The sequence below is a fragment of the Electrona antarctica genome (assembly GCF_951216825.1).
Source record: "Electrona antarctica genome assembly, chromosome: 1".
NCBI classification, from domain to species: domain Eukaryota; kingdom Metazoa; phylum Chordata; class Actinopteri; order Myctophiformes; family Myctophidae; genus Electrona; species Electrona antarctica.
The window spans coordinates 61,727,360-61,741,565 of NC_136806.1; the positions used below are offsets into that span (position 1 = coordinate 61,727,360).

The 14,206-nt window shown below is 41.2% G+C and overlaps 1 protein-coding gene across 1 annotated transcript in view; it reads left to right on the forward strand.

Annotated features, from left to right (window-relative positions):
* Window positions 1-1,180: 1,180 nt before the first annotated feature.
* Window positions 1,181-14,206, forward strand: part of LOC306920759 (NACHT, LRR and PYD domains-containing protein 3-like) — a gene marked incomplete at its 5' end in the record, with an annotated part of 58,405 nt that continues 45,379 nt past the window's right edge. Inside the window, 5 exons of the mRNA XM_079497620.1 lie at window positions 1,181-1,317; window positions 1,768-1,908; window positions 7,465-7,575; window positions 9,150-9,260; window positions 10,958-11,057. Of these exons, the coding sequence (XP_079353746.1) occupies window positions 1,181-1,317; window positions 1,768-1,908; window positions 7,465-7,575; window positions 9,150-9,260; window positions 10,958-11,057 (600 nt within the window). The remainder of the gene's footprint in view (window positions 1,318-1,767; window positions 1,909-7,464; window positions 7,576-9,149; window positions 9,261-10,957; window positions 11,058-14,206) is intronic.

Sequence of the window (14,206 nt, forward strand, 5' to 3'; positions counted from 1 at the left end):
ATACTGTGTGATAACTGATCCTCCCCCTAGACTCCCTTCCTAGTCCTACGTGTTAAAACACGTACAGTCGACCATTTTGACACAACAGCACAGAGAACTGAACACTCTGGAAGCCTTTATGCCGCGTTGGATTAAAGTATAAAGATTAATATCGGGTAAGTGTTTTTAGGGTTTTTAATACAGTGTTTAAGACTTGTCTTAAAAGTTGAACATCCAAACTCCTTCGCTCTCATTCTGACTTTAAATGCCTTTAAATGCTGCTGAAAAGATGTTCTTCCTCAGCAGGACAGACGCCAGGCCTGAGAACATATAGAGGCTTGTATAAAGAATGAGTTATAATTCTGCTATACGTTAATAACAGAACATATAGAGCCTTGTGTAAAGAATGAGTTATAATTCTGCTATACGTTAATAACAGAACATATAGAGGCTTGTATAAATAATGAGTTATAATTCTGCTATACGTTAATAACAGAACATATATAGGCTTGTGTAAAGAATGAGTTATAATTCCCTATTTCAACTGCATTTGGTGGTAGATACCAACCAATGTTTGATTGATCGAATAGTTTATGGAGAGAGAGAGAGAGAGAGAGAGAGAGAGAGAGAGAGAGAGAGAGAGAGACAAAGAGAGATTGCGACTGAAATCAGGAAACGGCCTCCTCCCTCCTCTGCTGTGGTCACATGGTTTACAGTAAACTGCTGTGGAGACTTGGCCTGGTTCCAGCAGAAGCTCTGTCAGAGTCTCCCTCTCTCTCCCTCACTCTCTCTCTCTCTCTCTCTCTCTCTCCATAAACTATTAGACCAATCAAACAGTTCATAAACTGTTGTGTTCGACCAATCAAACTTTTCATAAAGTATTCAACCAATCAAACTGTTAAAGTATTCGACCAATCAAAACGATCAATACTGTGTGAGTGTGTGTTCAGGACCAATCAGCTGCTGTGAAAATAGGCACAAAATAGGCACCACTCAGTTCACACGGGTGTGATTTTAGCTCACAACACACTGCCATGTGTCGTGAGCCCATATAGAAATGTCAGTGTCTGCCCCTCTAACGTTCTCTGCACGTCCCTGTAGCTGTGCATGTGTGCGTGTGTGCGTGTGTGTATACAGCAAACATTGACAGTTTCCTGGTGTATTGTGACTGTAATCTGTAATAGTTTCCTGAAGACCAGAGATGAGTCAGTGTGAGGAGAGAGAGGAGGAGGAGGGAGCTGACAAACATCACATCCACAGAGCAGAGCCTCCATCTGTGTCTATGAAGAGTCATGAACCTCCTGACTTCAGTAATGAACCTGGACCTCCAGATACAACGTATGTCAATCCTCCTGTACAATATACACAACACTATAACACAACAACGTAATCTCATGCTATATTACATGAATTTCAAAAACAAGATATAACATTTAAAATTTTTGTATCAACCCTGTTCAAAGTTTATCTATACAGATTGTATTACTGTGTGTGCAGTTTGTGGTACAAATCACAGTGTGGTGTTCAGCAAACAGGCTGGCTGCTTGTGTGCATATGTGTACGGTATGTGTACAGTATGCAACATATACGTTTAAACTATCACCTGTTATTGTAGGCCTATTGTATATTTAGTAAGATTTCCTATTGCTGTGGTAACTTAAAGACGCCACCCAAGGTTACAGTACAATATGCTGAAACACAGGCTGGAAGGGTGACTTATAATCAAATTACTTCCTCCTACTGACTGCCTAGTCCTAGTCTGGTGTACTTGTGCCCCCTCTTGGCCAGGCCCTGTAACTACAGTCTTGATTCCAGAAGTCTGTACCACAGAGCAGAGTGTCCAACACCCAGCCTTCTGTCTATGAAGAGTGACACGTCTAAAGGAGGACTGATGAACTTCAGTAATGAACCTGGACCGCCAAATACACAGTATGTCCTCACGTACAATATACACAACACTACAATATACAATATACACACTATAACACTATACAATATACACAGCACTATACAATCTACGCACTATAACACTATACAATATACACACTATAACACTATACAATCTACACACTATAACACTATACAATCTACACACAATAACACTATACAATATACACACTATAACACTATACAATATACACACTATAACACTATACAATATACACACTATAACACTATACAATATACACACTATAACACTATACAATATACACACTATAACACTATACAATATACACACTATAACACTATACAATATACACACTATAACACTATACAATCTACACACTATAACACTATACAATATACACACTATAACACTATACAATATACACACTATAACACTATACAATATACACACTATAACACTATACAATATACACACTATAACACTATACAATATACACACTACTTATGTTTGTAAACAAATAATTGGTCTATGACCAGTGTTGTACCCGCGTTCAAAGAACGATCGTTCACAAACTCGTTCATATTTCGGGTGAACGTGAACTGAACGTACTGTATTTCTGCTTGATGAACGTCATTGTGAACGCGTCAGTGTGAATACGTTCACACACGCATTTCTGGCGTGTGTGAACGTCACTTTCTCACGTTCAACTTCGTTCAAGAGTGAGTGTTTCCATAGCCTTAATCCCAGCGATAAAACACACCCTAAACATGCCTAATATCTTGTGGAAAACCAACCAATAAGTCCTTATCCGACACAAATTAACTAATCTTTCTCAGCCGTCGCTGAAGTTCGCACTCATGCACGCAGCACGCAGACAGACACTGTCCCAACTCCCAACACAAACACTGAGGAAACTTGTTGTTGTTTGATTAAACATAATGTGCCACGAAAAATAGCTTCCTATAGCTTAGTTGGTTATTTTTGCGTCGAGGAGGTACGTGTCCTGGTGTCCATAATATCGCCGCGAACGGCCAACAAAAGACATCTCTCTTCCACAGTGAGTGAAGCGCAGTCAGTGACGGATCAACCCCTCTCAAGGCCCTGGCGCTTCACCAAATCAAAAGGCCCTATACAGATTCAGCCAATTAATGAATTAATTAATTAACATGCATGCATGCGTTTCGCCGTTTAGCGCATATCCACTAATGCCTGCGCTGCCCGCTGACACACAAGACACAGCCGCACTGGGCACAGCCTTTCCAACTTCAGTCTCTGCTAAACTATTATGTTAGGACTAGGAGATTACTTTATGGTTATTAATACAGTCATTAACAGGAAACATGCAGCAGCATGTTTTGTCTAAATTGTCTTTGTGGCCAACAAATGTAGCTACATTTGCAAACAGTGCTGTTGACCATGTTGTTACATGGTCCATATAACATGTGTGCACCAACAGACAATGCCAATATGCTATATTAATATTAGAACGTTTTAAAGACAGATTCATTATTGACGACAATGCAACCAATAAGTTGTGAGTGCAACGTCACTGAAAACTTTCATAATAGCAAATTAGCAATTACAATAATTTACTCACGAGTGCTGAAATCGTGAAATGGAGGATGTAAGAACACACTTTTGTTGCATTAGAGCAGGGTAAATATGAAGTTTTGCGCCAAGGTCTTGTGTTTATATTCCTCTTACATAGGCTGTAGGCTATGTTATTGTCGCAGCAACAACACACGTTGGTCGGTCTGAGAGAGGGGGCCTTCCTGAGCGAGGGGGCTTCTGACGGCGTCGCTTACTCGCTTCCCCTCTGTCGGAGGAGGAAGCGACGCGCAGCCGTCGGGAACCCCCCCAAGCCCCCCCCCCCTTGCTGCTAGTATCAGGCTGCTACAGAAACTCTCAGACGAGAAGACCAAAAACACTAGCGGGGGTTCCTGTGTTGCGTTATATTTTTCGACAGAAGCAACAGTTGTACCTATAGTCTCGTTCCGGGCCCTGCAAGCTTCGGGCCCTGGCGCTTAAGCTCCACCTAGTTCCATTGTTAGTCCGGCTCTGAGCGCAGTGATGCCTGATTTATTAGTGTGGTTGAAGGGCAACCAGACTCTTGTAATTGTAACACTATTACACTATTATTATTTTTACTGGAGTAAGACCTTTTTTGACGCTCTACTCCTCCCACAGTTTTGACTGTACGCACTTGAGCCATATCTCAAATTGACCGGAAAAATCGGGAAGGTGTGCTTGTTCTTTGTCGTACTTGTGTTCCGTGCTGAAAGTAGCTGATCTACAAGCTCACAACGCGTCGCGTCCGCGACACGTTGTGAGCTTGTAGATCAGCTATGTTCAGCATGCAGAGATATGCAGGCTCTGAGAACATTCAGAAACTTTTGCCTTCACAATAAAAGCATGCAGCTTTCACAAATGTATCCATAAAGACAAGGAAAATAATGAAGAATTCGGTGGCATTTCACATTGCAAAAGAGCAATTTTTGTAAAATGTAAAAAAATAAAAAATGATAAGGAATTAATTTGGATAATGGTAATGGAGATATTGTAAAAGTTGTCACTTTATTAATCCCAAAGTTGTTTTTTAAGATTTGGACTTCATTTGGAATAAAGTCTGTGGTTTTATATGGCTATGGGCTGTGGCAATAATAAAAAAAAAAGAAAAAAAAAGAAAAGAACGAAAAATAACTTACAACATAAATTTTGAATGATGAACTATGAACGGAACTAGTTCATTTTTAAATTTTTGAACTGTGAACTGAACTAGTATAAAAATAAGAACTTTCCCAACACTGACTATGACACAACTCACTAACTCCATTTGTCAGTGGAGTGTATATCCTGCCTTAATTTTATTTCTTAACCGTGGCGTACACCATTGTCCACGTGAGATTTATCAAGTGATCCTATACAGCTGATCCTAGCGTTCATTTGCTCGGATCTTTGATAAATGTCGCAGCTGAAACACATTTAAATAACACACCCTTAAATGTTCTCGAAAGGCCTCGATGAACTATATATTCCAAATTTGCGCCACATTTTCACGATTTTTCTAAAATAGCAGACCTACGAGCTCGTAGCGCGGCACCGCTATTTTTCAATAGCTAAAGTATAACATAATGCTTTAAACACCAAAAGGGATTCCCGCCCAGAATGGGTTAAACCAATCAGATACGATAGAACCACATTGATCTGAACTGGTGTTAAACCAATCAGATAGAACCACATTTATCTGAACTGGTGTTAAACCAATCAGATAGAACCACATTTATCTGAACCATAAAGGTCTTTTCAGACAGAAAGTCAGACTCGACAATGTGGAGTTCAGAGTTGAAGCTGCACTATACAGACTGACTGCTTGTGTGCATGATGTCCTGTCTATGTAATAAACTGTTTTCTTTATCCTTTATTTACCCAGGATAGTATCTGAGCACAAGTGCTCATTTTCCGCAACGCCCTGCACATAGAGACACACACATTAAAACCTGGGAGCTGACCAGTACAACCACAGTCGTATACTGTTGTACTGACCAGTACAACCACAGTCTTATACTGTTGTACAACCACAGTCTTATACTGTTGTACTGACCAGAACAATCACAGTCTTATACTGTTGGCCACTAAGCTGCTCCACTGGAGCAGTTGGGGGTTCAGTGCCTTGCTCAAGGGCACTTCAGCGGTGATGGGTGAGTGATGACAATCACTTCACAATCCATATTTTTCCTGCCCGTCCAGGGAATCGAACCGGCAACCTTTCGGCAACAAGGGCGCTCCTCTAACCATTAGGCCACCGCTGACCTATCTATTATTTAATTACTAGTTGTTCTGTTTCCATGTTGTCTTTGGATTGATTGATTGAATTAATGTGATACTTGTAACAATATTTCTATGATTCCAGAAGTGTTCACCACAGAGCAGAGTCTCCAACACCGAGCTGTGTGTCTATGAAGAGTGACTGGTCTAAAGGACGGGTTCCTAACTTCAGTAATGAACCTGGACCTCCACACAAGTATGTGAATCCTCCTGTACAATATATTTCTATTATGTTATTGCACATTTTATTACATTTTCTTGTCATGCAATGTCATGAGAGGACACTAAAAATAAATAAACTAAAAAAGTATCTTTAACTAATTGACCTTTTCATTCACACAAACATTTTCTATGATGATGATGTACAATATACACAACACTATGATATGACAACACAATAAGGTACATGCAAATTACTAAAGCACAAGTGATAATTTCATAATGGCGTATCCTGCCTGTTATTATGTCATCTTGTTGAGGTGACTGTAATGGCCTCTCCTGCCTGTCACTCTCATGTCTTCATCTTGTTGAGGTGACTGTAATGGCCTCTCCTGCCTGTCACTCTCATGTCTCCATCTTGTTGAGGTGACTGTAATGGCCTCTCCTGCCTGTCACTCTCATGTCTCCATCTTGTTGAGGTGACTGTAATGGCCTCTCCTGCCTGTCACTCTCATGTCTCCATCTTGTTGAGGTGACTGTAATGGCCTCTCCTGCCTGTCACTCTCATGTCTCCATCTTGTTGAGGTGACTGTAATGGCCTCTCCTGCCTGTCACTCTCATGTCTCCATCTTGTTGACAATACAGAAGATAGAATTTAACTGGTGTTAAACCAATCAGATAGAACCAAATTGATCTGAACTGGTGTTAAACCAATCAGATAGAACCACATTTATCTGAACTGGTGTTAAACCAATCAGATAGAACCACATTGATCTGAACTGGTGTTAAACCAATCAGATAGAACCACATTTATCTGAACTGGTGTTAAACCAATCAGATAGAACCACATTTATCTGAACCATAAAGGTATTTTCAGACAGGAAGTCAGACTCGACAATGTGGAGTTCAGAGGTGAAGCTGCACTATACAGACTGACTGCTTGTGTGCATGATGTCCTGTCTATGTAATAAACTGTTTTCTTTATCCTTTATTTACCCAGGATAGTATCTGAGCACAAGTGCTCATTTTCCGCAACGCCCTGCACATAGAGACACACACATTAAAACCTGGGAGCTGACCAGTACAACCACAGTCGTATACTGTTGTACTGACCAGTACAACCACAGTCTTATACTGTTGTACTGACCAGTACAACCACAGTCTTATACTGTTGTACTGACCAGTATAACCACAGTCTTATACTGTTGTACTGACCAGTACAACCACAGTCGTATACTGTTGTACTGACCAGTACAACCACAGTCTTATACTGTTGTACTGACCAGAACAATCACAGTCTTATACTGTTGGCCACTAAGCTGCTCCACTGGAGCAGTTGGGGGTTCAGTGCCTTGCTCAAGGGCACTTCAGCGGTGATGGGTGAGTGATGACAATCACTTCACAACCCATATTTTTCCTGCCCGTCCAGGGAATCGAACCGGCAACCTTTCGGCAACAAGGGCGCTCCTCTAACCATTAGGCCACCGCTGACCTATCTATTATTGAATTACTAGTTGTTCTGTTTCCATGTTTTCTTTGGATTGATTGATTGAATTAATGTGATACTTGTAACAATATTTCTATGATTCCAGAAGTGTTCACCACAGAGCAGAGTCTCCAACACCCAGCTGTGTGTCTATGAAGAGTGACTGGTCTAAAGGATTGAGTCCTGACTTCAGTAATGAACCTGGACCTCCACACAAGTATGTGAATCCTCCTGTACAATATATTTCTATTATGTTATTGCACATTTTATTACATTTTCTTGTCATGCAATGTCATGAGAGGACACAGTATCTTTAACTAATTGACCTTTTCATTCACACAAACATTTTCTATGATGATGATGTACAATATACACAACACTATGATATGACAACACAATAAGGTACATGCAAATTACTAAAGCACAAGTGATAATTTCATAATGGCGTATCCTGCCTGTTATTATGTCATCTTGTTGAGGTGACTGTAATGGCCTCTCCTGCCTGTCACTCTCATGTCTCCATCTTGTTGAGGTGACTGTAATGGCCTCTCCTGCCTGTCACTCTCATGTCTGCATCTTGTTGAGGTGACTGTAATGGCCTCTCCTGCCTGTCACTCTCATGTCTCCATCTTGTTGAGGTGACTGTAATGGCCTCTCCTGCCTGTCACTCTCATGTCTGCATCTTGTTGAGGTGACTGTAATGGCCTCTCCTGCCTGTCACTCTCATGTCTCCATCTTGTTGAGGTGACTGTAATGGCCTCTCCTGCCTGTCACTCTCATGTCTCCATCTTGTTGACAATACAGAAGATAGAATTGAACTGGTGTTAAACCAATCAGATAGAACCACATTGATCTGAACTGGTGTTAAACCAATCAGATAGAACCACATTGATCTGAACTGGTGTTAAACCAATCAGATAGAACCACATTTATCTGAACTGGTGTTAAACCAATCAGATAGAACCACATTTATCTGAACTGGTGTTAAACCAATCAGATAGAACCACATTTATCTGAACTGGTGTTAAACCAATCAGATAGAACCACATTTATCTGAACCATAAAGGTATTTTCAGACAGGAAGTCAGACTCGACAATGTGGAGTTCAGAGGTGAAGCTGCACTATACAGACTGACTGCTTGTGTGCATGATGTCCTGTCTATGTAATAAACTGTTTTCTTTATCCTTTATTTACCCAGGATAGTATCTGAGCACAAGTGCTCATTTTCCGCAACGCCCTGCACATAGAGACACACACATTAAAACCTGGGAGCTGACCAGTACAACCACAGTCGTATACTGTTGTACTGACCAGTACAACCACAGTCTTATACTGTTGTACTGACCAGTACAACCACAGTCTTATACTGTTGTACTGACCAGTATAACCACAGTCTTATACTGTTGTACTGACCAGTACAACCACAGTCGTATACTGTTGTACTGACCAGTACAACCACAGTCTTATACTGTTGTACTGACCAGAACAATCACAGTCTTATACTGTTGGCCACTAAGCTGCTCCACTGGAGCAGTTGGGGGTTCAGTGCCTTGCTCAAGGGCACTTCAGCGGTGATGGGTGAGTGATGACAATCACTTCACAACCCATATTTTTCCTGCCCGTCCAGGGAATCGAACCGGCAACCTTTCGGCAACAAGGGCGCTCCTCTAACCATTAGGCCACCGCTGACCTATCTATTATTTAATTACTAGTTGTTCTGTTTCCATGTTGTCTTTGGATTGATTGATTGAAATAATGTGATACTTGTAACAATATTTCTATGATTCCAGAAGTGTTCACCACAGAGCACAGTCTCCAACACCCAGCTGTGTGTCTATGAAGAGTGACTGGTCTAAAGGATTGAGTCCTGACTTCAGTAATGAACCTGGACCTCCACACAAGTATGTGAATCCTCCTGTACAATATATTTCTATTATGTTATTGCACATTTTATTACATTTTCTTGTCATGCAATGTCATGAGAGGACACAGTATCTTTAACTAATTGACCTTTTCATTCACACAAACATTTTCTATGATGATGATGTACAATATACACAACACTATGATATGACAACACAATAAGGTACATGCAAATTACTAAAGCACAAGTGATAATTTCATAATGGCGTATCCTGCCTGTTATTATGTCATCTTGTTGAGGTGACTGTAATGGCCTCTCCTGCCTGTCACTCTCATGTCTCCATCTTGTTGAGGTGACTGTAATGGCCTCTCCTGCCTGTCACTCTCATGTCTCCATCTTGTTGAGGTGACTGTAATGGCCTCTCCTGCCTGTCACTCTCATGTCTCCATCTTGTTGAGGTGACTGTAATCAAGGACTGTCTAAGAAGGACGAGACGCGAAGACCGTACGGGCGACGCCATGTTGCTTATAGTGCTCCATGGAAGGAAAGAAACATGCGCAGTTGAGACCAAGGAAGCTGAACGCGGAAGTGTTGGCTGCATATAGCCCATTGCGCATGTTTCTTTCCTTCCATGGAGCACTATAAGCAACATGGCGTCGCCCTTACGGTCTTCGCGTCTCGTCCTTCTTAGACAGTCCTTGACTGTAATGGCCTCTCCTGCCTGTCACTCTCATGTCTGCATCTTGTTGAGGTGACTGTAATGGCCTCTCCTGCCTGTCACTCTCATGTCTCCATCTTGCTGAGGTGACTGTAATGGCCTCTCCTGCCTGTCACTCTCATGTCTCCATCTTGTTGACAATACAGAAGATAGAATTTAACTGGTGTTAAACCAATCAGATAGAACCACATTGATCTGAACTGGTGTTAAACCAATCAGATAGAACCACATTTATCTGAACTGGTGTTAAACCAATCAGATAGAACCACATTTATCTGAAGTTCAGATAAATGTGGTTCTATCTACCTTTATGGTTCAGATTCTGAACCATAAAGGTATTTTCAGACAGGAAGTCAGACTCGACAATGTGGAGTTCAGAGGTGAAGCTGCACTATACAGACTGACTGCTTGTGTGCATGATGTCCTGTCTATGTAATAAACTGTTTTCTTTATCCTTTATTTACCCAGGATAGTATCTGAGCACAAGTGCTCATTTTCCGCAACGCCCTGCACATAGAGACACACACATTAAAACCTGGGAGCTGACCAGTACAACCACAGTCGTATAGACCAGTACAACCACAGTCTTATACTGTTGTACTGACCAGTATAACCACAGTCTTATACTGTTGTACTGACCAGTACAACCACAGTCGTATACTGTTGTACTGACCAGTACAACCACAGTCTTATACTGTTGTACTGACCAGAACAATCACAGTCTTATACTGTTGGCCACTAAGCTGCTCCACTGGAGCAGTTGGGGGTTCAGTGCCTTGCTCAAGGGCACTTCAGCGGTGATGGGTGAGTGATGACAATCACTTCACAACCCATATTTTTCCTGCCCGTCCAGGGAATCGAACCGGCAACCTTTCGGCAACAAGGGCGCTCCTCTAACCATTAGGCCACCGCTGACCTATCTATTATTGAATTACTAGTTGTTCTGTTTCCATGTTTTCTTTGGATTGATTGATTGAATTAATGTGATACTTGTAACAATATTTCTATGATTCCAGAAGTGTTCACCACAGAGCAGAGTCTCCAACACCCAGCTGTGTGTCTATGAAGAGTGACTGGTCTAAAGGATTGAGTCCTGACTTCAGTAATGAACCTGGACCTCCACACAAGTATGTGAATCCTCCTGTACAATATATTTCTATTATGTTATTGCACATTTTATTACATTTTCTTGTCATGCAATGTCATGAGAGGACACAGTATCTTTAACTCTTTGAGATATTCATGGATTTCTATATAGTTTTTAGACTTCTCTATGGCAGAATGGCGTTTTTGAATGATTTATTGAAAATTCTCTGTTGTGAATGTGTGACAACGAAAGACCTTCAGAGAAAGCTTGACTTGTCTGCTTCCAGGAAAAAAATGAACTGAGTTGATAAAATGTTTAGTTCTTGTGTTGGAAGCCATTTAAAAGAGCCTGCATTTACACTGTTTTCTGTTTCTAGGACAACAAAAAAAGTTATGACCAGTTGAAGTTTTATTTTCTAAAGAACTTTTTTTCTGCTGGGCGTACACACCCATGCCATATCTCATTTTAAAGGGTGAGTTGTCTAGTTCAATTAAAATAAAATAAAAAGTTTCTCACATGTACCACTGTAGATATTTTGCCATCTATAAATAGCATGGTCAGTCATGATCAATCTGACCTATCCAGCTAAAAGTCCCCCTAGCTCTGAAATGGAACATCATATAAACTCAATTCTTTTTTGGGGTAAAATTAGACATTCTAACGCACATTTTGATATATACCATGTTTACATAGTCTTACCAGTACCGTGTCTATTCATGCATGTATCTCAAAAACCTGTTGTGAAAAAACAGTTTGGATAAAAAACACATCCAAGGACATTGTTTTGATATGACTTTGTGCCCATGATATGTATCAAAATATAGACTTGAATGTATACTGTATTATAACAAAAAAATTGGGTTCTTACCATCTACCGTTACAGAGTAAATCACAGTTGAAACTCGCTTAGTCAAACCATAAACCTCAGAATAGTGAACAAAATAGCCATGACAGGTCTAACTCATTGTAAAAGCTTGTCTTTTATTTTTTATGACTACTAACATAATACAATTATAATAAATAATACAGAAAATAAATAGGCCTACATACAAAACAGTTGTCCCCAAACTCCCCAGTGTCCCCAAACCACTGCATTCCAGTTGTTCTTGACGGTGTGTGTGTGTGTGTAGGCTAAATTTAAAAAAAACAACTGAAATGAATGAATGCATCCGGTTCAGTGTCGGAGAACTCCATCGCAGTCTTGACTCTTCGTCTTCATCATCCTCCTCCTCCTCCTCCTCATCTGATGCCAGTTCTAAATATATAAAAATAAACATTTAGCTGTAGTCAGCCCGGCCAATAGCCAGTTGGGGGGGGGGGGGGGACGTAGGCTATCTGACATCATCGTCATCATCATCATCACACGGAGACACACTAAACAATGTACAGTCATGACTGTATACAATATACAATGAATGCAATTATCATGCAAGCTCAGACGTCAATGAAACGTCATACAGATCTTATATAATACGCTACTGTTAGCTTCACTCCCCGTCCCCCCTCCGATCCTTGTAGCAAGGATCGAAGTAGCCCCATATGTGCCCTCTCCCTACGCTCATTCTGTAGCTCCCTACGCTCATTCTGTAGCTCCGAGATGAGCTACAGAATGAGCGTAGGGAGAGGGCACATATGGGGCTAGGATCGAAGCAACCACGCGTTGCTTCAGTAAACGATGCATGTTTGTTCTCCGTCTTTGTAGACAGTAAATAAAAGGAGCGAACATTACTCTAAAGATCAGATCGCCTATAAGGCACGCTACAATAGAAAATACTTGTACTGCCATGCGTGCATGCCTGCTACGATACATTTGTACTGCACCAACCGATCGACACCAACCCCCCCTCCAGCCATTATCCAGCACCAATGCACCGACCAACACCATTAGCCAGCACCTTTGGTGCTGGCTAATGGCTGGGGGCCATCGTGGTGAGTCATTCTGGCGTCATGATCTGACTAGTAGTAGTAATTATCCAAGCATCTATTTGTAGCGATCATCTTATGATTTCTGATCACTATAGAAGGGCATTTTCTACAATAAGATTACCTCAAAACATTCCGGGTTGATCGTCTTCTTCAATGGTTTCCCGGTATAGCTCATCGGACGACGATGGGGAGACAATGAAAAAAGGAGGGAGGGAGCAGCGAGTCTCGCTGTAAGCACTGGACCAGGGCTACTCCGCCTGGAGAAGGCGACTGGGACGCGTATGGATCAATACTACTACCACAAAACTCGCTCAAATAAATAGTACTGCTTTCAACTTTTTCTGCTAGAAAATCGCTCGGGCGAGACGGCAAAACAGGCAAAACAATGAAGACTCCCTCTGCCCCCACTGTTTACAGGGGTTGGGACCAGCTTCCAATGGCAACACGTACACGTGTGTCACGTGACACGGGTTTTCTGGGTAATGTAGTTGGAATATAAGCTCAGGAATTTAAACAGCGCTTCGGAGCATATTAATATGTTTAGATTCATCAAAAACTGTGAAGACGCCAATTGGCGTCATTGATCATTTACGGAATTCTGATGAAGACGCCAATTGGCGTCTTTCATCTTCTAAGGGTTAACTAATTGACCTTTTCATTCACACAAACATTTTCTATGATGATGATGTACAATATACACAACACTATGATATGACAACACAATAAGGTACATGCAAATTACTAAAGCACAAGTGATAATTTCATAATGGCGTATCCTGCCTGTTATTATGTCATCTTGTTGAGGTGACTGTAATGGCCTCTCCTGCCTGTCACTCTCATGTCTCCATCTTGTTGAGGTGACTGTAATGGCCTCTCCTGCCTGTCACTCTCATGTCTGCATCTTGTTGAGGTGACTGTAATGGCCTCTCCTGCCTGTCACTCTCATGTCTCCATCTTGTTGAGGTGACTGTAATGGCCTCTCCTGCCTGTCACTCTCATGTCTCCATCTTGTTGACAATACAGAAGATAGAATTGAACTGGTGTTAAACCAATCAGATAGAACCACATTGATCTGAACTGGTGTTAAACCAATCAGATAGAACCACATTGATCTGAACTGGTGTTAAACCAATCAGATAGAACCACATTTATCTGAACTGGTGTTAAACCAATCAGATAGAACCACATTTATCTGAACTGGTGTTAAACCAATCAGATAGAACCACATTTATCTGAACTGGTGTTAAACCAA